Source organism: Prionailurus bengalensis, chromosome D2, assembly GCF_016509475.1.
Source record: "Prionailurus bengalensis isolate Pbe53 chromosome D2, Fcat_Pben_1.1_paternal_pri, whole genome shotgun sequence".
In the NCBI taxonomy this organism is placed as follows: domain Eukaryota; kingdom Metazoa; phylum Chordata; class Mammalia; order Carnivora; family Felidae; genus Prionailurus; species Prionailurus bengalensis.
In genome coordinates, this window is record NC_057351.1 from 17,702,658 (window position 1) to 17,728,424 (window position 25,767).

Below are 25,767 nucleotides of genomic sequence, written 5' to 3' on the forward strand. Positions count from 1 at the left end.
CACCTAGTGGGCCACTGATAAAAAAGAAAATTGATACGATAAGGGACAAAACATAAGAGACTCTTCAATATGGAGAACAAACAGAGGGTTGCTGGAGGGGGTGTGGGAGGGGGCATGGGCTACATGGGTAAGAGGCATTAAGGAATCTACTCCTGAAATCATTGTTGCCCTACATGCTACCTAACTTGGACATAAATTAAAAAATAAATTAAATAAATAAAAAAAGAAAGTTGATATTATAGTTATTATTACTCATACTAACAAAACTTGTAATATGAGAAGACTTTTTTAATGCTTATTTATTTATTAAAAAATTTGTTTAATGTTTATTTATTTTTGAAAGAGAGAGAGAGACAGAGCGCGAGTCGGGGAGGGGCAGAGAGAGAGAGGGAGACACAGAATCCGAAGCAGGCTCCAGGCTCTGAGCTGTTCAGCACGTAGCCCAGCGCGGGGCTTGAACTCACAAACCATGAGATCATGACCTGAGCTGAAGTTCAATGTGCAACCAACTGAGCCTCCCAGGTGCCCCATAGTGTTTATTTATTTTTGAGAGAGAGAGAGAGAGAGAGAGAGAGAGGGAGGGGCAGAGAGGGCAGGGGGACACAGAATTTGAAGCAGGCTCCAGGCTCTGAGCTGTCAGCCCGTAGCCCAGCGCGGGGCCTGAACTCACGAACCGTGAGATCATGACTTGAGCAGAAGTGGGATGCTTAATTGACTGAGGCACCCAGGCGCCCTGAGAAGACTTTAAAGCAAGGTCTCTTTGCCTAGATTTCCAAGATTAACCTGCTTCAGACTGAATTCTGCTCTTCTGCAAAGAATGAGTTAGCCAGCGGCCAGTGGGTTTGTTCTGGATCTTTTCTGAACTTTTTAGGGTCCTCCCCGGAGAAAAGTTCTAAAGGAAGACAAAGTGGAGAAATACTCTCACTCTCACTTCAAAGGACGTGTAGGAAGTGGTTACTTTTGCCAAAAAAATTAGTGCCTGGGACATACAAGACACTCAATGAAGCCTTCTGTAGACCGAATGTTTGTGTCCCTGTAGAATTCATATATTGAAACCTTAATGCACAAGGTGACAGTATCGGGAGGTGGGGTCTTTGGGAGATGTTTAGGTCATGAGGTGGAGCCCTCATGGACAAGATTAGCATCTTCCTAAAAGAGACTCCACAGAGAGCCCTTGCCCCCTCCACCACGGGAGGTTACAGGGCGAAGATGGTCATCTGTGACCCTGGAGGTGGCCCTTGAATAGACATGGAGTTTGCCAGTGCCTTGAGCTTAGACTTCCGAGCCCCAGGAGTGTGAGAAATAAATGTCTGTTGTTTAAACCACCCAGTCTATGGTGCTTTTGTTACAGCAGCCCAAAGATAAGGCTTGTCTCTTACATCTAAAAATAACACAAATACCAACAATAATAAAAAAGGCACATTGTGGCCACTGACATGTAATGAACATCATCTCTCCTCTATGGCGCCAAGAGCTCAATCAGGTTTGGATCACGAGAGAGACTATGATTAACTACAAACACCGGCAAGATGTCTAAATGTTCAATTCCTCTTCCTGTTACTTTTCTGCTAAAACAAAAGGAAAGTCCTAGGAAGGCTTCGGTTGCCACTGAGCCTAAAACAGCCAAATCCCCAATTAGAAAGCTTTGGGGTTTGTTTTAATTGTGGGTGTGTGAAGTTACCCAGAAGCTCTGTTTGATCATGCCAATGGGTGTTTTGCTACAAGGTTGCAAATACATCTTAGTCTAGCAACTAAGGTGCACAAAAATATACATTTAGCATTTTAAAATGTGCCTAAATTTCTGTTTCAGTTCCAGTTTTGCCTATTGTTTTGGGCTCAGTTGAATGTAACCTCCCCCCCCCCCCCCCCCAGATTCCGATGTTGAGGTCCTAACACCCAGCACTTCAGAATGTAACTGTATTCAGACCCTAGATCCTTGAAGGGGTGATTAAAGGGGGCACCTGGGTGGCTCAGTGGGTTGAGCACCTGACTCTTGCACTCAGCTCAGTCTTGATCTCAGGGTTGTGAGTTCAAGCCCTGCATTGGGCTCTGCCTGGGCATAAAGCCCACAATCAATCAATCATTCAATGATTAAGGTGAAATGAGCTCATTGGGGGTAGGCTCTAATTCAACATGACTGGTGTGCTTATAAGAAGAGGACACTAGGACACAGACAATACACACTGAAGGGCAATGTGTCGTCTGACCACACAGCAGAGGAGACAGTTATCTGCAAGCCAAGGAGAGAGGCCTCGGAGAATTGAACCCTCCTGACACCTTGACCCTGGACTACCAGCCTCCAGGACTGTGAGAAAATAAAGTGTATGTTGCCCACGCCCCCCAGCTTTTGGTATTTTGTTATGGCAGCCCGAGCAGGGCACCTATGAATCAGAAATTTGAGGACCTCCCCCCCCCCCCACTATACCCTCAAGTTCTCTTTCGGCTTGAGAGGCTTGTGGGATGCTACGGGGTCCGGGAAGGAGGCTCCTAGCATTCACGCCACTAGGTCATCGAGACGCTGCACAGCTGTTCCCAGGGCTGGCTACATAATTTGCAGGCCCAGCACAAAATGAAGATATATGGCCTTTTGTTCAAAAGCACAGATGAAGAGTTGTTAAAGATACTAAAATAGAAAGCCCATTTCCTCCAAGGTCTGTCTTTCCACGTGCCATGGCCGGTGTTTTCGCTTCGCATTTAACGTCATTGCAAGTAAATAAACATTTACAAACCTAATCAGGAGCATGAATTTTACCACCCATCTTTGTACGGTGCAATGTCAGTTTTAAATAATCCGCACGTGGACGCGTCAGCTGGTCCGGGCACATGCACCCTGTTCTCACCAGGACGGTGGAAATCCTGCGCTCGGCCAGCTCAGCTGTCTTTACTCCACCTGGTGAGACAGGCCGTGTTCCACCAACCCTCCCACCCTCAGCTTGCTGATGGGTAAGGAACCCGAAAGGACGGGGGGCAGGGGCCGCCCTTTCTTTCCCTTTGCTTCTAAGTCACGCTTGCAGCCTAAGCGCTCGCTAACACAGGGAGGTAACGTGAGTGAGAAAGGGTATGACCCGGTTCTGGGTTGTTCACCAGAGGCCATTGCCTTCTGTCTGTGCTCAGAGCAAGCTCTGCTTCGTAGGGAAAGGGTGCTCCCGTCGACTCAGTCATCGATGTAACGCTTAGCTTCTCTTGCTGAACCCCAGGCACTGGCTGTCGCTGTCCAGCGGCACTCGCCAGGCGGGAGACCAGTATTTGAACATGAGGCAAGGGACGGTGGACACGCATACCGGGCGGTCTCCTTGGCTCATGCGCGTCCTCCGCTGTCCCATCCCCCCCACTCCCAAAACACAAGTTCAAAAATAAAACTGAAGAATTACCAGACAGTGACCGCAGAGCATTATATTGGCCATGGCATCCTTCCGGGGGCGGGGCCTTCCAGGGGCGGGGCCTTCCGGGGGCGGGGCCTTCCAGGGCGAGGCTTTTGAGGGCAAGACCTTAGGAGATGGAACCATGGGGTCGCCGGGCAGGGCCTGCGGGGGGCAGGGCCTCCAGGAAGGGTCCCTCAGCAGGCAGGGCTGTGCCCAACTGCCAGACTTGGCCTGCGGTGAGTCTGGCCCAGCCTTTTCCTCCGCTCCCTTTCCCCAAGGACCTTCATGCTTTGAAGACCAAAATCGAAACCAAAAAAATGCACCTAATTGGTTAGTGTTTTTTCAATATTAATTGACTGGTTTTCTCAGTAGTTGTCAACCCCTCCCAACTGAAGGCTTTCTCTTACAAAGCGGTCCTGGCGGGGCTGGAGTCTGAGAGCAGAATAAATGCCCCATCACCAAGGAGAGCTGGTTTCTCCTTCATACAAGCGTCATAGGCTCCTCCCCCCTGATAGGTTTCTGCCCACTAGTCATCACCCAACTCCCGCCCTATAATAGCATTCTCGGGGAAGGGCTGATAAATACATTCAACCTGCAGAATTACAACGAAACATCTTGACCCATCCTGGGAGCTTTTGATTGTTAGGAGGGGCCGAGTCACCCTAGGGCAAATTCATACATTTCAGCACGAGTAAAGTGACTCCAAGAGTAACATAAGGGCTAGTGATCATTATTGGTCCAGGAACCAATTTCTGGGAGTCCCTCTTAACATCGCCGCTCCCCGCCCTCACCATCATTTCTTCTTGTCTCCAAGTGGATGCTACTTAGGTTTCATGAAAGAAATATGGATGCCATAGTAAACGGTGCATGACCCCAGAAGCTTAATTCATCCCTGAACAACAATTAATACTGATGCATTGAAGGATGGATACTTTCCTGGGCAGAAGAAAGAGCTGACACAGAATGTATGAAGGCAGCCCTTCCTCCCTGGATAGAAATATTTAAAGCCAGTGGCCACCCCTCACGCACAGCCACTGTGCTTTAGGTATTACTGATTGTCCCTAAACGGGAGTGGAGCGGGGGAGCAGGTGACAGTCAAAAAACTATGGTAGCGGCCAGGAGGGATCTGACCTGGAATTAGACTGCCTGCGTTTGAATACTAATCCCATCATATACTAGCTGTATGAACTTGGAAAACCGAGCTCACGGCTTGAAGCATTCACTTTGCCATGCGTGGAGTTAGAACAGGGAGAACACTGACCTCATAGGGCTGGTTTTTAGATGTTCCCGGCAAACCATTTAGCACAGCTTCTGGCATACAGAAGGCACACATAAAAGTTGACTGTCATTGTTATGGGCCTGCAACTTTTAGCCTTCTATAAAGAACCGAATGATATCTTTGAAAAATACCAATTACTTGCAATGTTATGGGAAAGTGGTATCTATGTTGACCTGATTAGAATAAAGTGGAAAATCCTTTTTGTTTAAACCTTGTTGAAAAATTTTCTAAACTCTGTCAGCTCTTCTTCTTCTTTTTTTATTTATTTATCTTTGAGAGAGAGAGAGAGAGAGAGAGAGAGAGAGAGGGAGTGTGTGTGTGTGTATAGCATGAGTGGGAGAGGGGCAGAGAGAGGGGGGAGAAAGAATCCCAGGCAGGCTCTGCATTGTCAACGCAGGGCGCGACATGGGACTTGATCTCACGGACCAGAGCAGAAATCAAGAGTCTGTCACTCAACCAACGGAGCCACCCAGGCACCCCTGTCACCTCCTCTGGTTTAGTAATTAGAACAAACGTCTGAGACTGTTTTTCTGATAATTGAGTTGCTCATTGTAACCAAGGGTATTTCAACAGTAATGTTTATTAAAAAATTACTGCAAATAAAGATACAGAATTGGTGAGAGGTTGCACTAAGTTTAACGAAAGCCCCGACATGAGTGTTTCTTCCTGTGATTCTCTATTTTTTCTCCTACGATTAGAGTGCACATTACGCTCTCCTTAGGGGAAAGCTCTGCTGTGCTGCATGGTTTTGTAGGGCGCCCAGCCTTTCACAGACAATCTTATAAGAAGCATCACTGTCACTGTAAGGAAACTGAGGGACAGATGGGGCTTTAACACTAAGCCTACAACAATGCATCAGTTCAACAATCTACGTACGTAGAGTTTGACCCTGGACGTCTAATTTATACTTTCAGTTCCGTCAGTGCCAGCTACAGGAATGTGACTTCAGAGATGCCGAGAAGGTCCCCTTTCTAGCAGGGAACATCCGCTCCCGGTTTCTTAGAATACCTGAGTTTCTGTGACTAAGCAATCCATTCTTTTGTGTAAAACACCAACTGCCCAGGGCTGTTTCTCCTTTAAAGGCGATTGAACCTCAAGGCTGTTACTCAGATCCCTTTCTTTTATTGGAGAACAGGGGAGTGGGGCTTGGGTGTGCTTCAAGAGGGAAAAGGTCACCAAGGGGGACAGAAGAAAGGACACGAAGGTACAAAATTCTGGTTTCTAAGAATGTGAAAAGCCTACTTCCAATATGTATGTTTCTCTTTGCTCTAAATATCTCACAGTGTCCACTTGTTGAGAGCAACTGATTGCAACCCTGGGAAGAAAATGTAGGTTGAAGCACTAATCAGAGTTGTTTGTGCTGCTTGCAGGGGTCTGGCTGCACTAAATATTTCGTGGAAATATTCATTAGCGAAACCACTCAGAAGAAGCCATTTACCTACATCCTTTTCAACGTCCCTTAATTCTTCCCCCAAATTCTCACATGCCTCCTTAGCTGACACAGAGCCCAGGTCCATGATTATAATCACTGTCTAGTACTCTCACCTCCATCATACACACCTGAGAAAAACCTACCTCGGTCAAACCCAACCCTCTGTCCACCCTGTGTCTGCCCCTGGCAGCTGAACATAGTTGGAGAAAAATGAAACCATCCCGGGACGCCTGGGGGGCTCAGTCAGTGAAGCCTCTGACTCTTGGTTTTGGCTCAGGTCATGATCTCATGGTTCGTGGGTTTGAGCCCTATGTCCGGCCCCTTGCTCAGAGCCTACTTGGGATCCTCTCTCTCTCTCTCTCTCTCTCTGCCCCTCCCCCGCTTGTGTGCTCTTGCTCTCTCTCTCTCTCTTTCTCTCTCTGTCTCTCAAATAAATAAAACTTGGGGGAAAAAATGCAACCATCCTGGCAGGTTTCACATTAAATTCTCAACCACAAATCCAAGTATGTTGATCTAATTGACTGAGTCTCCACTCTACTGGTGAAATATTTTGACTACCTCACATCTTCCTTCCTCAGACCCCTAACCAGGGGATTCTCAACTCTGGCCACACTTTTGAATCACCCGGAAGCCTTTAACACATTCCAGCGCCCAGGTACACCTCCAGAGAAATCCGATTAAATTGGCGTAGGGCCCAGTTAGGAGTGTTCTCTTAAGATTCTCCAGGTGATTCTCATGTACAGCCAGGATTAAGAACTGAACACCTCTCTCAGATACAGCTGATGACCCCTCTGAGGACTTTGCTGAGAAAATCAAAGCAGGAAAGGAAGAAGAGTACCTTTATGAAAAGTGCAGCCTGCAAAGCAATCTTGAGAAAGAAGAACAAAGCTGGGGGTATCGCAATCCCAGATTTCAAAATCTACTACAAAAAAAAAAAAAATAGACACACAAATCAATGGAAACAGGATAGAGGGCCCAGAAACAACCCCACAATTGTACAGTTAATTGATCTTTGACAAAGGAGGCAAGAATGTATAATGGAAAGATGACAGTCTCTTCAAAAACAGTGTTGGAAAAACTGGACAGTTACCTGCAAAAAATGAAGCTAGACTACTTTCTTTCACCATACGCATAAACTCAAAATGGATTAAGGATCTAAATCTAACTGCATGGACCCCTACCCCCAATGCCTTCTGAGTGAGGACCAGCCCCTCCACTCGTGCATTCCGATTCACTGCCATCCAAGCGAGGAAGGACCTTGTTTTAGTAACTGTTCTCTCTCTGTCCAGCTGTCTGGCATCTCTCCTGCACCCTTCCTACTGAATCATCCCCACCCCCATTCAAATATCACCCGATCTTCAGAAATCCCCTTCCAACTTCCAACCCACCTGTCACCTCCCTTTTCGCTCTTCCCTTTGTAGCAAAAATCCTCAAAAGTTGTCTTTACTCAAAACCCCCGTTTCTTCTCCCAGGCTCTGAAACCCACTCTCCAATCCCATTTGTATCCCCCTTTTGCGAAACCTAGTGGTTATTTCCCAGCCCTCACCTTACCAGATCCCTCTGCCGCATTCACCACGGTTACTCTCGGGATCCTGGAGATACTTTCTTAGCCCCTAAAATCTGTCTGGGTTCCTCAACTTTCTCAGTTTCCTTCGGGGGTTTCTTCTCATTTCCCTGATCTCTATGAATGTGCTCCAGGACTTGTCCTCAGATGTCTCCCCTCTCTATACTCAATCCTTGGTGACTTCAGACATTTTCCTACCATCGATCTGCTGATGACTCCACCCTTCTCCCTCCGATCCAGACCTAGTTCTTGAACTCTCTTCAACTGTCTGCTTTCCAGATCCACTTAGATGTGTTAAACCCAACATGTTCAAATCCAAGTTCTTATTTTCCTCCAAACTCTGCTACACTTGCAATAGCTCCGACAGACAACTATAGAGTCATTCTGGATTCATCTCTTTCTCTCACTGCCCATATTTAATTCTTTGGTCAAAGCTGTGGGTTCTACCTTCAAAACGTATTCACAATCTGACTGGTTCTGATCACCTCTATCACTTCTAATCTGGCCGCAAACACTCCCCTCTATAGTCTGGGCATTTGTCACGGTGTTCTCTCTGGCCTTCCGGATTCCATTCCTGCTCTGTTCTAGTTTATTTTCCACTCAGCCATTAGAGCGATCCGTTGAACACCCGAGTCAGATCTCTTTATTTCCCTGCTCTAAGGTCTCCAGTGGCTCCCCACTTCGCTCAGAATAAAATCCCGCCTTACAGAATGGGGCACTCAACTTCCTTTTCAATTCATCTCCTACCAAGTCACTCAGCTCTCTGTGCCTCAGCTACGCCAGCCTCCTTGGTTCTATAGAGTACAATGGGTGTGTGCCTGCCCCAGGGGCTTTCCACTTGTTTCCTCTTCCTAAATGCACTTGGCTTGTGCTCTTAAGCCATTCAAGGATTCTTATCTGAGTAACTTCCCTTGACCACACACACAAGCAGCATCACCACCACCACCATCCCCGTCACCACCAACGTAATGTCTGTCCCCCTACTTTTTACCCCTTGTCAACAGCTGACATATTGCATATTTATTGTTTTCTTTTTCTCTTCTCTCTACTTGAGTATAGACGTAATAAAAGCAAGGTACTTGTGTTTTTTTCTTTTCTGATTTATTCTCAGTGCCTAGAAGAGGATTCGGCACATAATAAGTATTCAGTACGTATTTGTTGAATGAATGAGTGAATGAACGAATCGATCAACCAATCAATGAAGGGTATCTCAATCCCAACAAGAGAGATTTTTCCCAAAAGTTTTCTATAGCTTTGTCCTACTTTGTTCTCCCTCTCTGCATGTCTCTTTGACTAGTAGATACATTCATCAAAAAAAAAAAAATCATTTTGAGCAAGATTGGATCCTTAAGTTTCTATGTCAGATGTGACTCAAATGTCACGCTGTGCCATGCACATTTGTCTCCGACATTCTCCCCCATATGTCGATCATGGTTCAGCAGCTGTGGCTCTTTCTTTTCCCCCTCCCCTATCTCAGTTCCAGGAGATTCTGTTTGGTTCTGGCCCCCTCCTTGTGGGCGATGAAGGCACTATAGGAAGAAGCAGCAGCTGCCGTGACCCCCCCTCTGCCTTCGCTATTCATAGTGACCCAGCAACACATAGACTTCCCAAGCCTGATCTAGCCTGTGCAGTATGGGGCTGGCCAGGTCAGGCCCTGCCACCTTAGGATTTTTGCTCATTTTTGTTCCCTACGGTGGTTTGGCCATTTGCAAAATCAAAAATGGCAAAGTACAGACAGGAAGCAATATACTATATTTTACAGATTCTAAGATGCCCCTGCTCCCATGTTCTTTCACATTCACATCTCCAACTATATATATATATATATATATATATATATATATATATCCAACTATATATATATATCTCCAACTATATATATATCTCCAACTATATATATATATATATACATATATATATATATCCAACTATATATATATATATCTCCAACTATATATATATCTCCAACTATATATATATACATATATATGTATATATATATATGGAATTGTCTGATAGTTGGTGCTGAGCAGGTGGAAGTGTCTATAAAGTTACCACAGCCTGAGCCTGTGCCAACTTAGTTACTAGTCCTAGGATGTGCCTGGCCATCTATACCTCTCAGCATGCCAGGCCACAGGCCTTTTGAGGACCATTTGAAGAAGAAAAACAAATTGGTTATTATATGAAAATCTTGGATAAGTTAAAAAAAACCCACCAATATCAAGCCAGGCAGAATGGAGGGACAGCAACTTGGATGACCACAGAGTACTTTTATAAAAAGTGCAGCCTGCAAAGCAATCTTGAGAAAGAAGAACAAAGCTGGGGGTATCGCAATCCCAGATTTCAAAATCTACTACAAAAAAAAAAATAGACACACAAATCAATGGAAACAGGATAGAGGGCCTAGAAACAAACCCACAGTTGTAAAGTTAATTAATCTTTGACAAAGGAGGCAAGAGTATGTAATGGAAAGATGACAGTCTCTTCGAAAACAGTGTTGGAAAACTGGACAGTTACATGCAAAAGAATGAAGCTAGACCACTTTCTTTCACCACACACATAAACTCAAAATGGATTAAAGAGCTAAAAGTGAGATCTGAGGGGCACCTGGCTGGCTCAGTCCATGAAGCACGCATCTCTCGATCTTGGGGTTGTGCATTCAAGTCCCACACTGGATACAGAGCTTACTTAAAAAAATAAGTGTGAGACCTGAAACCATAAAACTCCTAAAAGAAAACAGGTAGTAATCTCTTCGACATTGGCCTTAGCAACATATTCATGGATACGTCTGCTTGGTTAAGGGAAACAATAGCGAAAATAAACTATTGGGACTGCATCAGAATAAAAAGCTTTTGCACAGCAAAGGAAATCGACAACAAAACCAAAAGGGAACCTATTGAATGGAGAAGATAGTGGTGAATGGTACATCTGATAAGGGATTAATATCCAAAATATGTAAAGAACTTAATACAAAAAACCCCACAAATAATCCAATTGAAAAAATGAGCAGAGGACCTAAATAGACATTTTCCCCAAAAAGTACATATAGATGTCCAACAGACGCGTGAAAAGACATCCAACATGAGTAATCATCAGGGAAATAAAACCAAACCACAATGAGATCTATCACTTTAGACCCGTCAGGATGGCTGGTATTAAACAGACAGGAAAGAACAAGTGTGTTGGCCAGGAGGTAGAGAAAAGGGAACCCTTGTGCACTGTTGGTGGGAATGTAAATTGGTACAACCACTGTGGAAAACAGTATGGAGGTTCCTCAAAAAATTAAGAATAGAATTACGGGGCGCCTGGGTGGCTCAGTCGGTTAAGCGTCCGACTTCAGCTCAGGTCATGATCTCACGGTTAGTGGGTTCGAGCCCGCGTCGAACGAGGCGAACGCGTCGAACGAGGCGAGCCCTGAGTAACGTGCAGAATTGTCAAATGACTATGTTGTACACCTGAAACTGACACAGCATTGAAGGTCAGCTATATGTCAATAATAAAAAAAAAAATTGTTTTAAGTGCAGCATGACGGAAGCTCTGGGTGGCTAAGAGACACATACTGTGGGGAAAACCTGGGCGTTGAAAGCAGAAGGCAAATAAGAATAGAGAGGTTCTGAATGTCAAGTCCTGGGAAAACATTAACCAACGATTTTAACTTTCATTTTTATGTATGCATTAAGGTGATACATGATAAAAATCTAAATATTTACCAAAGAGACTTTCGATGCATTTAAATTAAAATGTTAATGAAAAGAAAACATTGTATCATAGTTTGAATGGTAGCATTTTTTTCTTTCTTATTCAAACATACCAGGAAAGGAGGCCAGGACTCAATGAAAAATGGCTACCAGTCCCCGTTACATAAAAAGCACACACTCCTGGCTTAACAAAACCTAAGGACTCTACCACACAAATGGATTGACTTTATTACCCGGAGACCTTTGTGCAGAGTAGAAACCATCTAAATAATATTTATCTAAAGTTATTTAATTATATTACAAAATTATATTATTTGGAAGATGTATTTAAATGACTCAAAGTTGAAAAGATCTCAGTGTAATACTGCTTCCATAATTATCCTTACAGATAACATTACTTAGAAAAGTTAATGATGTAAAATCATAATGGTAGTAGGTTGCCAAGCAGATGGGGAAGTTTTTTGGTTTTTGTTTTCCAGTTTTTTTTTTCCTTTTTCTCTCTTCCTTCCACAAGGAGAATCAGCCACCTGTCTTTAAATAAAGGCTGACGTATTTTTACTTTTCTTGGTTGGCATCACTTGCTTAAACAAAGTAACCCTTGGTTGCTGAACACCTGATTCTGAACTGAAATAGCCATCTGATTTTTGTTTGACAAGCACTTGGATAACAATTTGATTTCCCAGTCTGTTTCTTTTGTGAGCAAATAATCCTCTCCCCAATGTTGCATGCTGTAGGAGCTACAAGTACTTACAACACAAAGGCTCTAAGGTTTCCTTGGGATTAGCACCATGCAAATGCAAATTTGAGACAATGGGAGACTGTGTCCATCCATCCTTGTAACTGTTATTCGTCTATTTTGTGCTTCCTATGGGTAGCAAAGAAAGCCATTGTTTTTAAAACACACACTCACTTGAGCTGCTGACTTTTTCACTGGCTACCTGGAGAGGAGAAGGAACTCTTGCCTACAGATTTCACCCTCTAGATCCCATTCAATTATTTTTTTTTAAGAGATAACATAAAATTTTACAGGAGTATAACAGAATTCCTAATTGCAGAATTCAAACTTAAGCTCTGGAGTCTCATTTTGTGTCTTCGATCTATGCTTCATTGGTCTTTTGTGGTAAGTCTGACTACCTGTATGTGCTCTCTTCAAAATCTTTCACTGGTTAGCACAGTATACAGATATGCCAGAAGCCAGTTTTTTCCTGTGGCATAATTCTTCCAACAGAGTCGAAATGCTTTGCAAACAATTTCACGTATATCAGCCAATCCACATAGAAAGCAATGCCATGTGAATCCCTTCCTTTCTATATATTTTCTTTCAGTGATTGTCAGGAACTCATGCCTGTACAGAGGCTCTGGTTGGGAGGAGGAAACACAGGCCTGGGAGGGGAGGGTAAGAGCAGAAGCTGCCGGCCTGCTGTTGAATTGACCTCAGTTGGTGGCAGAATGGTCCCATCATCTTCATCCTTTATGCATGCTTAGAAATAGCAACATGCCTTTCCCTCTTGTGCAATTATCTTTTAGTTAATACCCAGTAGGATTTGTAAGTCCTTCACATCTCTGTGGATTTATTTTATTTCTGAGTGCAAGTGACTTTATGGCCCAATTACCATCATCGTGACTTATTGCACTATTTGTGGGAGGGAGAGGGGAGCAAGGAGACAAGACTGATCATATGTAGCGCCATCAACAGAATGAATGCCACACACTCTTGGCCGAGGAAGAGGGGTGGATGAAACCTTTCTGTGCCATTGTTTATCAGAGCCCTGACGCCTGGGTGATTGTGCTATATTTTAATAGACGAGTGTGTCAAATGTGTAAGTAAAGATGTGACAACAGTGGTGCCAGAGTAATCAATATTCGGGAGGTAATGAATATTTTGAGTTTAAAAGAGGTCAAACGTCAAAGATGAGAGGAATGACTAAGACCAGATGCTGCCACCCTCGAATTACAGGGCTACTCAAGCGAGACTGAGTTAGCATCTGACCCCAGAAATGGACCGGCGAGGCCGGCTCCTAATTAGAGCAAGATTCCCGGAAGCCAGACAGCCCTCGTGCTCATAGGAGCAAGGGGCGCAGCCGGCTGTGTGCCACGGGAAGCAGTAGCAGCAGCAGCGGCAACAGCCCAGGGAATTGTGAGCCTCGGGCCCGCCGCCTACCTGGAGTTTCTGCCGCGCCTGGTTCAGAACCACCGGGGCGGACAGCTCCCCGGCGCGGGGCGCCTCCTGCGTTAGGGGACGTGAGCGCCGGGTCCCGCTCGGGCGGCAGGAAGAACCGGCTGCGTCCCGTGCCCACCGGCACCCCTTCGGCTCCTCCCTTCCCGGCGCGGAGCAAGCGCGGGGCCTGCGGGTGGCCGTCCCGAGCCGCATGTCCCTGCAGGCGAGGGGACGGGCTCGAGCCACCGCCTGCCCTCCCCCTTCCCGCCCGCCGCCGCTGCCGCCGCCTCTGCCTCTTTCCTCGCCCCGCCCGGTGGAGGGAGGCGGGGCGTGCCCCGCGCCGGCCCCGCCCCGGCCCGGCTCCCGATTGGCCAGCGGGCCGGAGGTGCGAGGAGGCGGGGCCCGCCTCTGGCGGCTCGCGCCCGGGAAGGTCGGCCGGGGAGCGCGGGGTGCCGCGGGAGGGCGCGCGGGGACGCGGCGGGCGCCGAGGAGACGCAGCGGCGGCAGTAGCGGCGGCAGTAGCGGCGGCGCCTGGGCCCGGCCGCAGCCCCAGCCTCCCGCCCGCGCGCCCTGCCTCCAGCCGCAGCCCGCAGCCTGCGGCGCCCGAGCTCCGAGGGCGCTTCCCCGGGCGCAGGGCCCGAGGCGGCCAAGACGGCGGGCCGGCAGGGCGCGGGGCGGCGGGCGCTGTGCTGCGGGCTGCGCTGGTGGGGGGCGGCGGGCCGCGGCGCGGGCCCGGGGCCCGGCGCGTGCGGCTGGGAGGCGCTGTGGGGGGCGGGCGCGCGGGCGGCGGCCGGGGCTATGGCCGAGGGCGGCGGGGGCGCGCGGAGGAGGGCGCCGGCGCTGCTCGAGGCGGCCCGCGCGCGCTACGAGAGCCTGCACATCTCGGACGACGTGTTCGGCGAGTCGGGCCCGGACAGCGGCGGGAACCCCTTCTACAGCACATCGGCCGCCTCGCACTCCTCCTCGGCCGCCTCCTCGGACGACGAACGCGAGCGCCCCGGCCCCCCGCCGCCGCCGCCCGGTGCTCCCGACGCGCAGGAAGCCGAGGAGGACGAGGCTGGCGCGGGCTGGAGCGCCACGCTGCGGGACCGCCCGCCCCCGCGCTTCGAGGACACCGGCGGTAAGGCGCGGCCGGCAGGGGCGGGGGCGGCCCGGGGAGGCGGGAGTGCCGGGCCGGGAGGACACCAGACGCTCCGTGGGCCGGGGGCAGCTGTGCGTTTCTGGACCCTAAGGGGGCCGCGGCGGCGGGGATTTAAAGTGCTCTGACTGCGTGGGGGGCTCCGACTTCCCCGTGGGTGGAGAGGAGGAGGCGGAGGCCGGCGCCGGCACCCTGCGGTTGGCAAGGACGTGGAGGGTGGTGGGGAGTGTCTTCCCTCTCTGGCTGGGTGTGGCCAAGCCAGTCACACCTGTGGGGTCGCACCTTAGGGGTGCGTTTGAGTTAGCCTAGGTAAAGGGCTTCAGAAACGCTGATGCAGCTTGGGTGTGTGTTGCGGGGGGAGGGGGGGTGGTGGTGGTAAATCAGTTTGTAATGATGGCCCCATGGCAAGCCTTAGTCAGGTGCCAGGGCTGGGACAAGTAGCAGTGAGAACCTCGGGAGAGGTCCTCCGGGGTGTCTTCACTGGCGTGTGCTTTCTCCAGTTAATCCGAGAAACTTTCTCTGTCCGTGCCTTTCAGGATCTCTTGCCAAGAGCAGAGAAAAGTGAATGACAAGTTTCCCCGCCTTAAGGTGTATGCTCTTATGCCGGAAGGCACTTGTGTGTGTGTGTGTGTGTGTGTGTGTGTGTGTGTTCCGCTTACCGCTATGGTCATGGTCAAGCTCCTGATATCTGGAGGTCGCTCGTGCTGGCAGCTGTGGCTGCCCGAGGTCCCCTTTTACTGCGCCCTTTTCTGGGAGTTGGTTTTACAACGTCTCTACGTACCCTGCAAAAGCTCTGTGGTCTCTGTCCCCCGAGAGAGGTGGAGACCAGCCGGTTCCACCTGCCCCTGATGCTTTTGTTCCTTGCATCCTTCTGGGGCAGGCCCTCGTTTGTGCCCACCGTTTTCACGGGTGGAAGAGTGTGCAACCGGTGTTGTTGAGGACCAGGGAGTGGCGTACTGGGCATGATGCGGCTTTTCCCGTGGCTCTCTCTGATCATTGTTCAACCAGCCAGGAATACAGCAGGTAGGAGGGCAGGCCCAGGGGACCCCCCCCCCCAACCCCTAGCTGGTGCCCTCACTTGGATCTGGACATAGTGCTGCAGCCTGCTGGTAGGCTGGTGGGGTTGGCCGGACTGTCAGCAGGGAGTGGTCTGCAAACCTCCAGCAGACAAGCTGCAGTGTAGACAGGCTGCAGTGTGGACGCGCTGAGCTCCAGCTGGGCTTTGCAGGGTCCAAGTGAGCTGTGCAGTGTTTTGGAACGGAACCTGTTCTCGTTTAGGCTTCGGTTAAGAGTTTGGGAATTTTCAAAGTCCCGTCCCTCTGCATAATCCTTTGAAACCCCCTACGTTTTCCAGAATGTCAGAAGGGCTTCCTGTCCCAGACAGCGGTTGTCCATTAAATTAGCTCTTTAAGAATTGTGTGTACCCGGAGCCCTGGTTTAGCAGACTTCATGCTGTGAGTGCCGTGATCCAGGTTTCGATCTCGGAACATGAGCTACATGTCTGCTCGTTACCCTGCATCTCCAGGAAAAACAGGGGAATTGTGTTAGGTGAAGCCTGGTTATGAATAAGATTCGTGACAGTGTTGGTGTGAGAGGGGTGAACACACCTAAGTAAATTTTAAAGCAGTATTATGTTTCTTGGTAACCTATACTTGGGAGAAATTCTGCATCAGAGCAATTTAATCTAGCCACTGCAGCACCGACGTGGTCCTCAAGTACCTGATCGTGTGTCATTTGGCATTAGGTTCAAATTCTGCTTCCTTCGGATGGTCACTGAAGTCCCACCTGGACCTGAGAATCACAGTCCCGCACTTTAATCAAAGACATTAGCGGTTGGTTATTTGATGGTTTTTAGACCCAGGTTTGTTTTTCTGTTTTGTGCGGAAGCTTGCTTTTCAAACCCAGCCCTAATTAAGAATTTGCTTCTCTCCTGGAAACCGTCTTTCCCTGAGGGAAATTTGGGGTGGTGGCAGAGGGGTGAGGTTGATGGTTTATTAAGCGTGAGTTCAGATTCCCTGAAACAATGGAACATGATTTATGGGGGCTGAAAATAGATGCTGGGCAGAGAAAACCCTTGTGCCTAGTGGCGGGAGAGAGGCGGACTTGTTTATTAAGAGGCTCAGAGCTGCACCCTGGCCACTCTGAGAGCAAAGAGGTTCAGGCTCTGAGGTTTATCAAAGTATAGAATCTAACCCCACTTTCAAGGAATGCAGCTTGGGTCTCTCTTCCCTCTTTGTTCCCTGGATTGTTAACAGATCTCACTGGGCTGGTAGAGTGGGATGGGGAGGCACGCCGGAGGGGTGGCATTTTGGTCTGGAATCGGTCCTCACAGGAGAAAAAACTCGTAGCAGAAATGGCTGTTGCTGCTAGAATCAGATGAGGAAGGCAGAGGATTCTAGACTCGGGGAACAGGCTTCCTGCCTGCCTTCTGCTGTAAAAGCATATGCATGTGTATGTGTGTAAATAGGCACATATGTAAATGTGTGTGTTTGTGTCTTATACGTACTTGTGTATTGCTTGTGCTGGTTTGGGCTGGTTAGGGTTTTTTGTTTGTTTATTTTGATTAGAAAGAGATTACAGCTGCTGTCTAGGGGCCCTCTGATGACTGAGAACCCCTGTGCCTGAGAGTGGTGTAGACACTGGGCACCACTGTGCTTTGATCTGCATTTGGAGTGCACACAGTAGGGAGCACGTGATGCCCAGCTGGGAGGAGGAAGGGAAAAGAGGCAGAAACATTTCTGTGCCTAAGGTTGAGATTCCTCTAGCTGCTCTCCAGGGTATTCTAGTCTTCCTAGGCTCTTTCTTCTGGTGTCCCCCTTTTATTTAGCTTCCTGGATCAGAAGCCCAGCCAGCAATTATGGGCGGAAGGGTCCTCTCTGTCACCTCCCTTCTCTCCCCTCTCCCAGGCTCTGGTCGTGCCTGGAGCTGTGGGTCCCCTTGAGATGATTTAAATACAAAGACCATGCTTGCCGGGCTGGCTGACAGGCTCTTAACCCCTGTGTGAATGGAGGGTCAGCTTGGGAGCTGAAAATGCTTCCCGGGAGCTCCGGGCCCAGAACCTTCTCCAGGAGAACACTTGCAGCTGTCTCCCTACAACAACCCCCTCAAGCTGTCAGCCTCTCCTGCCGCCTGCCCGCTGTGCAGATCACCGACACAGCCTGCCAGCTCACTCTCTGGAAACAGCGTGAAATTCAGGCCCGGCTGCTTCCTGGGCTTCTGCTCTTTTGGTTTCTTATTCTGAGCAGTCTTGTGACCCGTCCTCTCCGAGGAGGCAGAACAGGCAGATATTCACGGATGGGCGGGGGCGGGGGGGCGCGTGTGTTCGGCTTGGTCGGTCCTTTGTCGTGGCTGGCTGGCATCTGAGCTGTTTGCTCTTCCTATTAGAGGTTGGACTTCATAGGACTGTTTTCCCCATGTACCATGTCAGCACCCCCCTGGAATCGTTCAGCGGGGAGGTGTGACCTTGAGAAGCAGGAGGGGAACACAGGGCTTTGAAAATTAACATTGTTAGATGTTTGCGCTCAGGGTTTCGTTGTGGACGTCTTTGGCTGAAAGTCTTTTTGACTTAACAAGTGAGGAGAGAAACAGCTTGCGCTTAAAACCGGAATGGATGAACCTGAGACTCTCGGGATGGATTTGTGAGCTAAGGTACCCCCCTCCCCCCTCCCCCGGCCCATCAGCGGTGTCAAGTTTGAGCAGACGCTCCCACCTTTAGCTCTGTCGCACCTCCCGTGGCTCCAGGAGGAACTCCGAGGCTGGGTGAGCTACAAGGTAGATTTTGTGCGGTGCCACATAATAATGGAGCATGTGCTGCCACCGGCCGCCACGCAGGATTCGGAGAAGGGAGCTTCCCGGAGAGAGGTTTTGTTCAGGTGGTGGGGGTGACGCGGCTCACCAGCCGCGATCCCCATGTGCAGCGCCGTCTTCCGACGTTGCGCCACATCTTTGCAAGGACTCTGCCACTGAAGGGATCGCCCCACTTGACACAGAAACACGGACAGGACTTCTCGGTCGGGGTCTGGGCTGAGAGATTACCTAGGCAGACTTGATCATTCAGGGAAGGTCATGCCTTTTTTTTTTTTTTTTTCAATTTTTTAAAGTTTTTGAAACATGTATTTATTTTTGACAGAGACAGAGTGCAGGCAGGGGAGTGGCAGAGAGAGAGGGAGACACAGAATCTGAAGCAGGCTCCACGCCCCATGCTGTCAGCACAGAGCCCGATGTGGGGCTCGAACCCACGAACTGTGAGATCATGACCCCGGCTGAACGCTTAACCAGCTGAGCAACCCAGGCACCCCAGGGAAGGGGGTGCCTTTGTTTGGTTTCCTTTACAGCATCTGAAACCTTTTGCAGTCAGAAATATTTATTTTCATATTTTTATGTGGAATTACCTTTGGCTGTTTTTGGTGGAGCTGTGAAGCTCTGTGTGGTTCCATGAATGTATGGGTTTGTGTAACCTATCCCACAATCAGATAGGAGACAGAAAAATCTAGAATTTTATCTTTTTATTTAATCCCTGCTACACCGCAGCCATTGTGATGAGAGTTTAGAGTTCTTCTGCAGGTAGCGGGGCTTTGAATACATTGGCGACTGGGGGGTTGTGTGAGGTCTGGTACACAGTTTTAAAATCTAAAACTCACCTTTATTTTTTTTTTTAATTTTTTAATTTTTAAAAAATTTTTTAACGTTTATTTATTTTTGAGACAGAGAGAGACAGAGCATGAACGGGGGAGGGTCAGAGAGAAGGAGACACAGAATCTGAAACAGGCTCCAGGCTCTGAGCAGTCAGCACAGAGCCCGACGCGGGGCTCGAACTCACGGACCGCGAGATCGTGACCTGAGCCGAAGTCGGACGCTCAACCGATTGAGCTACCCAGGCGCCCCAAACTCACCTTTATTTTTAAAAACTGTGATTGTAAAAATTTTTTTTCTTATTAACAAGTACATATGTATATTTTAGGGGGGAAAATGATAGAAATTTTAAGAAATCCCGTAATCGCTCATTACCCTAGATAATCATAGTTAACATATTGAGTGTATCCTTTGTTTATCTTAGATTACATCTGGTTGGGTGATCTGCTTTTTAATTCTAATTAATATATTGTAAATGGCTTCCATTTAAATTTAAAAATGTCATTTTATTGAATCCATAATATGACACAGTTCCCTTTGGGTGGGCATTGAATTCAGTGCCCCCTCCCTCTTACATTTATTATGCTATGATAAATATTCCGGAAGCTTAGGTTTGTGTGCGCATCCTTAGCACATTCCTTGGCATAAAATGACCAGACCAGAATTGAATTAAGGACACATTGTAAGGTTTTTGATATCTGTTGTGCAACAGCTTTCCAGAAATGCACCTGCATACATTCCCGCCGGCAGTATACCCGGAAGTCTGTTAGAAAACCTGGCTGATAGGGCAGCGTCCCTGTGTGCGATTCCTGCCGGTAGGGCGCTCTTAGAGGACTGTTCATTGAATAAAGCTTTTTGAGGCATACTACACATTCAGCGCATGAGTCATAGTGCACAGCACAGTGTGTGTGACTGACTACTCCCCACATGAAGATCAGGAACGTTCCCAGCACCCCAGAGATTCCCTCCTGCTCCTTCCCAGTCACCAGCTCCCTGTCTCCAGGGGTGACCGTTATTCCGACTTCTGTTCCCTCACCATCGATGAATTTTGCCTGTTACTTTGGTCTGGTTGTTTAGTTCATCAGTAGATCTGTGAGATCTATTCTTCTTGCAGATAAGAGTCTTTTATTTCATATGGCCTATAGGATTGCATCATTTGACTACTACAGTCTTTTACATTGTTTCTAGTTTGGGGCTTCTGTGGTACGGCTGCTACAGAGGTTCTTGTGTTTTGGGTTTTTTTTTTTTTCTTTTACTTTATTTATTTTGAGAGAGAGAGAGAGAGAGAGAGAGAGACAGAGTGCATGAGCGGGGGAGGGTCAGAGAGAGACAGAATCCAAAGCAGGCTCTGTGCTGTCAGCGCAGAGCCTGACTCGGGGCTTGATCTCACAGCCACGAGATCATGACCTGAGCTGAAATCAAGAGTCGGATGCCCAACAATCCAGGCGCCCCGAGGTGTTCTTGTGTTTTTGATGGACTTACACGTCATTTCCCTTGGGCACGTGTACCCTGGAGTAGGTTTCCTGGTCAGAGATTAGATGCGTGTCTCAGCCTCCGCGCTACTGACCTTACGGGCTGGGTAACTGTGTTGGGGGGGGCCCGTCTTGTGAATCGCCGGATGTTTAACAGCATCTCCGACCCCTACCCGCTGAATGTCCAGGGGCGCCCTTTCCTCTAGTTATGACAACCGAGCATTTCTCCCGGCGCTGCCACACGGCCCCTGGGGACCAAACTCACCTGCCGTGGGGAGCCAGCCACTGCTTTCGTGGACAGCGTCAAACACTTCTCCGGTCCGCGCGCCCACCCACGGCGTACGAGACGTGGCGTGTATTCATTCCGCGAGCAGATTGGACCCGGCCGGGCTAAAACGATAAAGAAGGCACGTCGCCTGGGGTCCAGCAGGAGAGACAAAGCGAAGAGAAGGTGGAAGAGTCTCTGGCAACCACTGCGATCCGGGTAAACGTGGATATGGGATTCCGGAGGCGCGCCCCTGACCCAGCTGGGCCGGGGGAGAACAGCACCTCTGGCGGACGCGGCCCCTGCGCTGCATCTCGAAGAACAAATAAAGTTCAGTCAGGTGACGAGGACGGAGCAGGGCACCCCAAACGACGGAGTAACTTGGGCAAAGGCCAGGAGGGGAGAGAAGCCATTTTGCCCGTGGGCAGTCCCACTCTTGCCCTAAACTGAGCGTCCTTCCTTGAGGCCCGTCTTAGTGACGACGCCTCGAGACTTGACGGTAGGTAATTGTCACCGCTGCCGATAACGGTAGCTGGAATCTGAACCCGGTCGTGGATGTGGGTTCACCTAGCAGATGCTGGATCCCCTGGGGAGGGGAATTTGGCGGGTCTGGGGAGGAAGGAGAACCTCGAGAGGGTTGAATCTGTGGAGAAACACTGAGGCCTTTCCTTTAAGGAAGGAAGAGGGAAAATGACAACGAAAGGTGATCTGGCAAAAACCTTTACTGGCCGGAGGAGGCCCGGTATTACCTTGGGGTTGGGGATGCGTTATCCTGTAATATCAAGATGATGTCCGACCTTTGAACCTCTGGCCATGTTTAGGTGTATGTTTAGTAAACCATTCCAGTAAAAAATTTAGAAGCACGAATCTTCACACTTTAACTGGGACAACATCACCCCTTGCCCGGATGTTGGAAACTGCATCTGCTTGGATTTCCAGCTTCCAGGCTTGTTGGCACCACCCCCCCCTCCCCCAACCCTGTCCCCATTTCCCTGGTAGAAGGAGAGTGATCTTTTACCAAGATTGAAACACCTCTGCCTAAACACTCAAACCACTTGAAACACTTAAAACGTTTAAACCTTTGAGTGGCTTCCAACTCAGGCCAAAGGGAATCCTGGAGTCCTTCGCAAGGCCTCCAGCGCCCGTAGGTGTTCTGCAGCCTTCCTTTTTAGTGTCCCTTCTTGTCACCTGTCCGGCCACCCGCACTCTCTAGCCACAAAGTCTTTCCATCTCGGAACCTTTGTGCCGTGGGACCCATACCAGGAAGGTGCTTCACGGCGGCCCTTGCCTGCTAGTTTCGTCTTGGTTCAAATGTCACTGTCGCCAAGCATCTAAAATCACTGCCTTCCCTCTGTCCCTCTTAGCAGCCACATAAGCTAAATCATTTTCCATGTGGGCTGAGACCTGGGACGTCATGGTCACAGAACGTGGTAAGCGCTGAACAAAAATTCAGTGTTTGTTGAATAAAGGAGTGAAGAAAAGAACAGATGGACACAACTAGATTTTTTTTTTTAAGTTTATTTATTTTGCGAGAGAGAGAGTGGGGGAGGGGCAGAGAGAGAATCCCAACCGGGCTCCAAGCTGTCAGCACAGGGCCGGACATGGGACTCGAACTCACGACCTGTGAGATCGTGACCTGAGCGGAAACCCATAGTCGGACGCCTAACTGACTGAGCCACCCAGGCGCCCCGGAACTAGATTTTTTTTTTTTTTTTTTTTTTTATGGGGACAGGAATCTGTACCATCGAAATGTCTACAAGGACCTAAGCATATTCCACATCCAAAATAGTGCAAGAGAGGTTGGGGCAGCTCTCGAGGGAATGAATTCTTTACTAGGAAGGCGCTAAATCAAGTCTGGGGTGTATTTTACAGGGCTTTCCCTCCTGCATGGAAAACTGAACTTGCCTCGGAGGGAAGTTGCCTCTCCAACCCTTGGGCTTTTGCAGTGTGCCCTCTTCCCAAGAGACAGAGACCCCCCAAGACAGGGGTCTATTAGAACTCTGCAGGGAACCTTGCTTCTTGTACCCCTTTATTTGTTTATCAAATGCTTGTATATCATGTACCATGTGCCAGATCGTGTTCTAAGCTCTCTCTAATGTGTGTACTCCTCAAAGCAATCTTGCAAGGTGTTATCCCTATTTTTTTTTTAATTTCTTTTAACGTTTATTTATTTTTGAGACAGAGAGAGACAGAGCATGAACGGGGGAGGGTCAGAGAGAGGGAGACACAGAATCTGAAACAGGCTCCAGGCTCTGAGCGGTCAGCACAGAGCCCGACGCGGGGCTCGAACCCACGGACCGCGAGATCGTGACCTGAGCCGGAGTCGGACGCTTAACCGGCTGAGCCACCCAGGCGCCCCTGTTATCCCTATTTTTAACATAGGGAACCGAGTCACGGGGAGGTTAAGTGATCTAGGGTAGACTGGTTCCTTTGGTTAGGGGACAAGGATGCATCCTGCTTAGAGCGGGAGTATGGAACACAGGATATGCTGGTCAGATCAACTTAATTAACGGGTAGGTCCCTTGCAAGGGGCTCTTGAATTGAAGACCAGTGTCCTTTTCTAAATTTATTTCACCTGTTCCCTCTCTTCGTGGGCAGTGGCTGTACCTAATTTCCCAGCACCCCTTGCAAGGAGATGGGGCCACTGCCTGGGTTCAGGGCGGTGGAAAATGAGCCAAAGTGTGGACCCCACTCTCAGGCCTGGCCATGTGGAGGCTCCTTTGAGCCATGTGTCAGAGATGTTGGGGGCCAGCAGATGAAAGGATCTTGTATCTAAATCACCATTGGGCATCCGATTTCGGCTCAGGTCATGATCTCATGGTTTGTGAGTTCGAGCCCTGCGTTGGTCTCTGTGCTGACATCTCGGAGCCTGGAGCCTCGTCACATTCTCTCCCTCTCCCTCTCCCTCTCCCTCTCCCTCTCCCTCTCCCTCTCCCTCTCCCTCTCCCTCTCCCTCTCCCTCTCCCCCTCCCCCCTTCACCCGTTTGCACTCCATCTCTCTCAAAAATAAACAAATATTAAAAAAAATAAAAATAAATCACCATTTGGGGAAAAGCCACTCACACATCAATCCTATTTGTCATGGACTAAATTTCTGTGGGCAAGAGATGAACTTCTCTCCTGTTTGATTCATCGTACATTTGTTGGGGGATGGGGGATTGTTAGAACAGGCAGCTTAACTGTCACAGACATTAAAGAGGATTGATGGGGAAAAGCGAATTCAAGTCAGTGGGGGCCACATGCTGAATCGCTGTGTGAGGAGGACGCATGAGGGGAATGATGGAAAATAACCTGGAGAATAAAAAATGAATTCTTTGGGGGCGCCTGGGTGGCTCAGCTGATCGAGCGTCTGACTCTTGGTTTCGGCTCAGGTCATGATCTCACGGTTTGTGAGTTCAAGCCCCACCTCGGGCTCTGTGCTGCCGGCGCGGAGCCTGCTTGGGATTCTCTCTCTCTCCCTCTCTCTGCCCCTCCCCTGCTCACACACAGGCTCTCAAAATAAATAAAAATGTAAAAAAAAAAAAATGAATTCTTGGAATTCTGTCCGTGAAATCCTCGCGGTAACTCTGGAAGCGGACAGGTAAGATGATGGTGGTAAGCCACGTGCATGGGGTGTTCTAGATGCAGGTGTTGAATTGCACACCAATGGTTTGAAGCTGTGGATGGTTTGAAAGGGGCTTGATGGTCCGTTTGTGGCCGGAGGGGCCCCGGGGCGGAAGGCCTGTGTTCTGCCGAGCGTTTGCCCTGTGATTTTGGGCAGGTGGCTCCGTGGAGTGTGGCGTCTACGCAGGGAGCTCCTTCCCTGAGTTGTGAGAATCAGTAAAGACGTGTGTGGAAGCCCAGAGCTGGTGCTTTGTCACAGGCAACTTTACCTCGATTCCTTTAAACTCCTTTTGTCTGGCGAGGCCCAAATGCACAGGATGGATGTTGGGCCACTTAGGAGATTTTCAAAACTTTTTAGCAACCAGGAGCTGTAGAAGGGACAAACCCAGGGTACGTAGATGCACCAGTGGAAATCAGGCGGCTGTCTTTTTTTTTTTTTTTTTAATTTTTTGAATGTTTATTTATTTTTGAGAGAGAGACAGAATGCAAGCAGGGGAGAGGGGCAGAGAGAGAGGGAGACAGAGAATCCGAAGCAGGCTCCAGGCTCTGAGCTGTCAGCACAGAGCCCGATGTGGGGCTTGAACTCATGAACTGTGAGATCATGACCTCAGCCGAAGTCGGCCGCTCAACCGACTGGGCCACCCAGGTGCCCCAGGCGGCTGTCTTTGAACTGGAGGAGGAGGGCCCCGGAGCCCACCCTCCCCGGCAGTTGGGAGGGGGGGTGGCGGTGTACCGTGTAAAGATTGTGAGGTTCTGTGAACGAGTAAACGTTCACTTCAGAATTCACATAACAAACAGTCTACACCTCCTTCCTCATTTGAAACTTGTTTTCCTCGGGTCCCAGCATTCCAGGCAAATAAATGTGTTCCCTTTGGTTTGCCCTTAATTACTAGTATTTCAGCAGAATGTCCGATGTGTTTTCTTGGGCTGGCTGGGAAACTGGACCCCAGTTTACGGCATCCTCGGGGACATGCTTGCAGAATTCCAGTGGAATCCTGGAACAGAACCTAATTGGAAAGCGCAGACAACTGTAGTGAGCAGCTTTTCGTCAAGATTGAAAGAGGCGCGTGTTATGCAAATATTAGCAAGAGCAAATTCCCGCTGTCGAAAATTTATAGGCTCATTATCTTCAAGAAGGCTGGCAGATAAGAAGTAGGTTCTGGA

The 25,767-nt window shown here is 49.0% G+C and overlaps 1 protein-coding gene across 1 annotated transcript in view; it reads left to right on the plus strand.

Moving 5' to 3' along the window:
- Positions 1–14,276: 14,276 nt before the first annotated feature.
- Positions 14,277–25,767, plus strand: part of PGBD5 (piggyBac transposable element derived 5) — a 108,451-nt gene continuing 96,960 nt past the window's right edge. Inside the window, exon 1 of the mRNA XM_043596340.1 lies at positions 14,277–14,613. Within this exon, the coding sequence (XP_043452275.1) occupies positions 14,292–14,613 (322 nt within the window). The 5' untranslated portion in view covers positions 14,277–14,291. The remainder of the gene's footprint in view (positions 14,614–25,767) is intronic.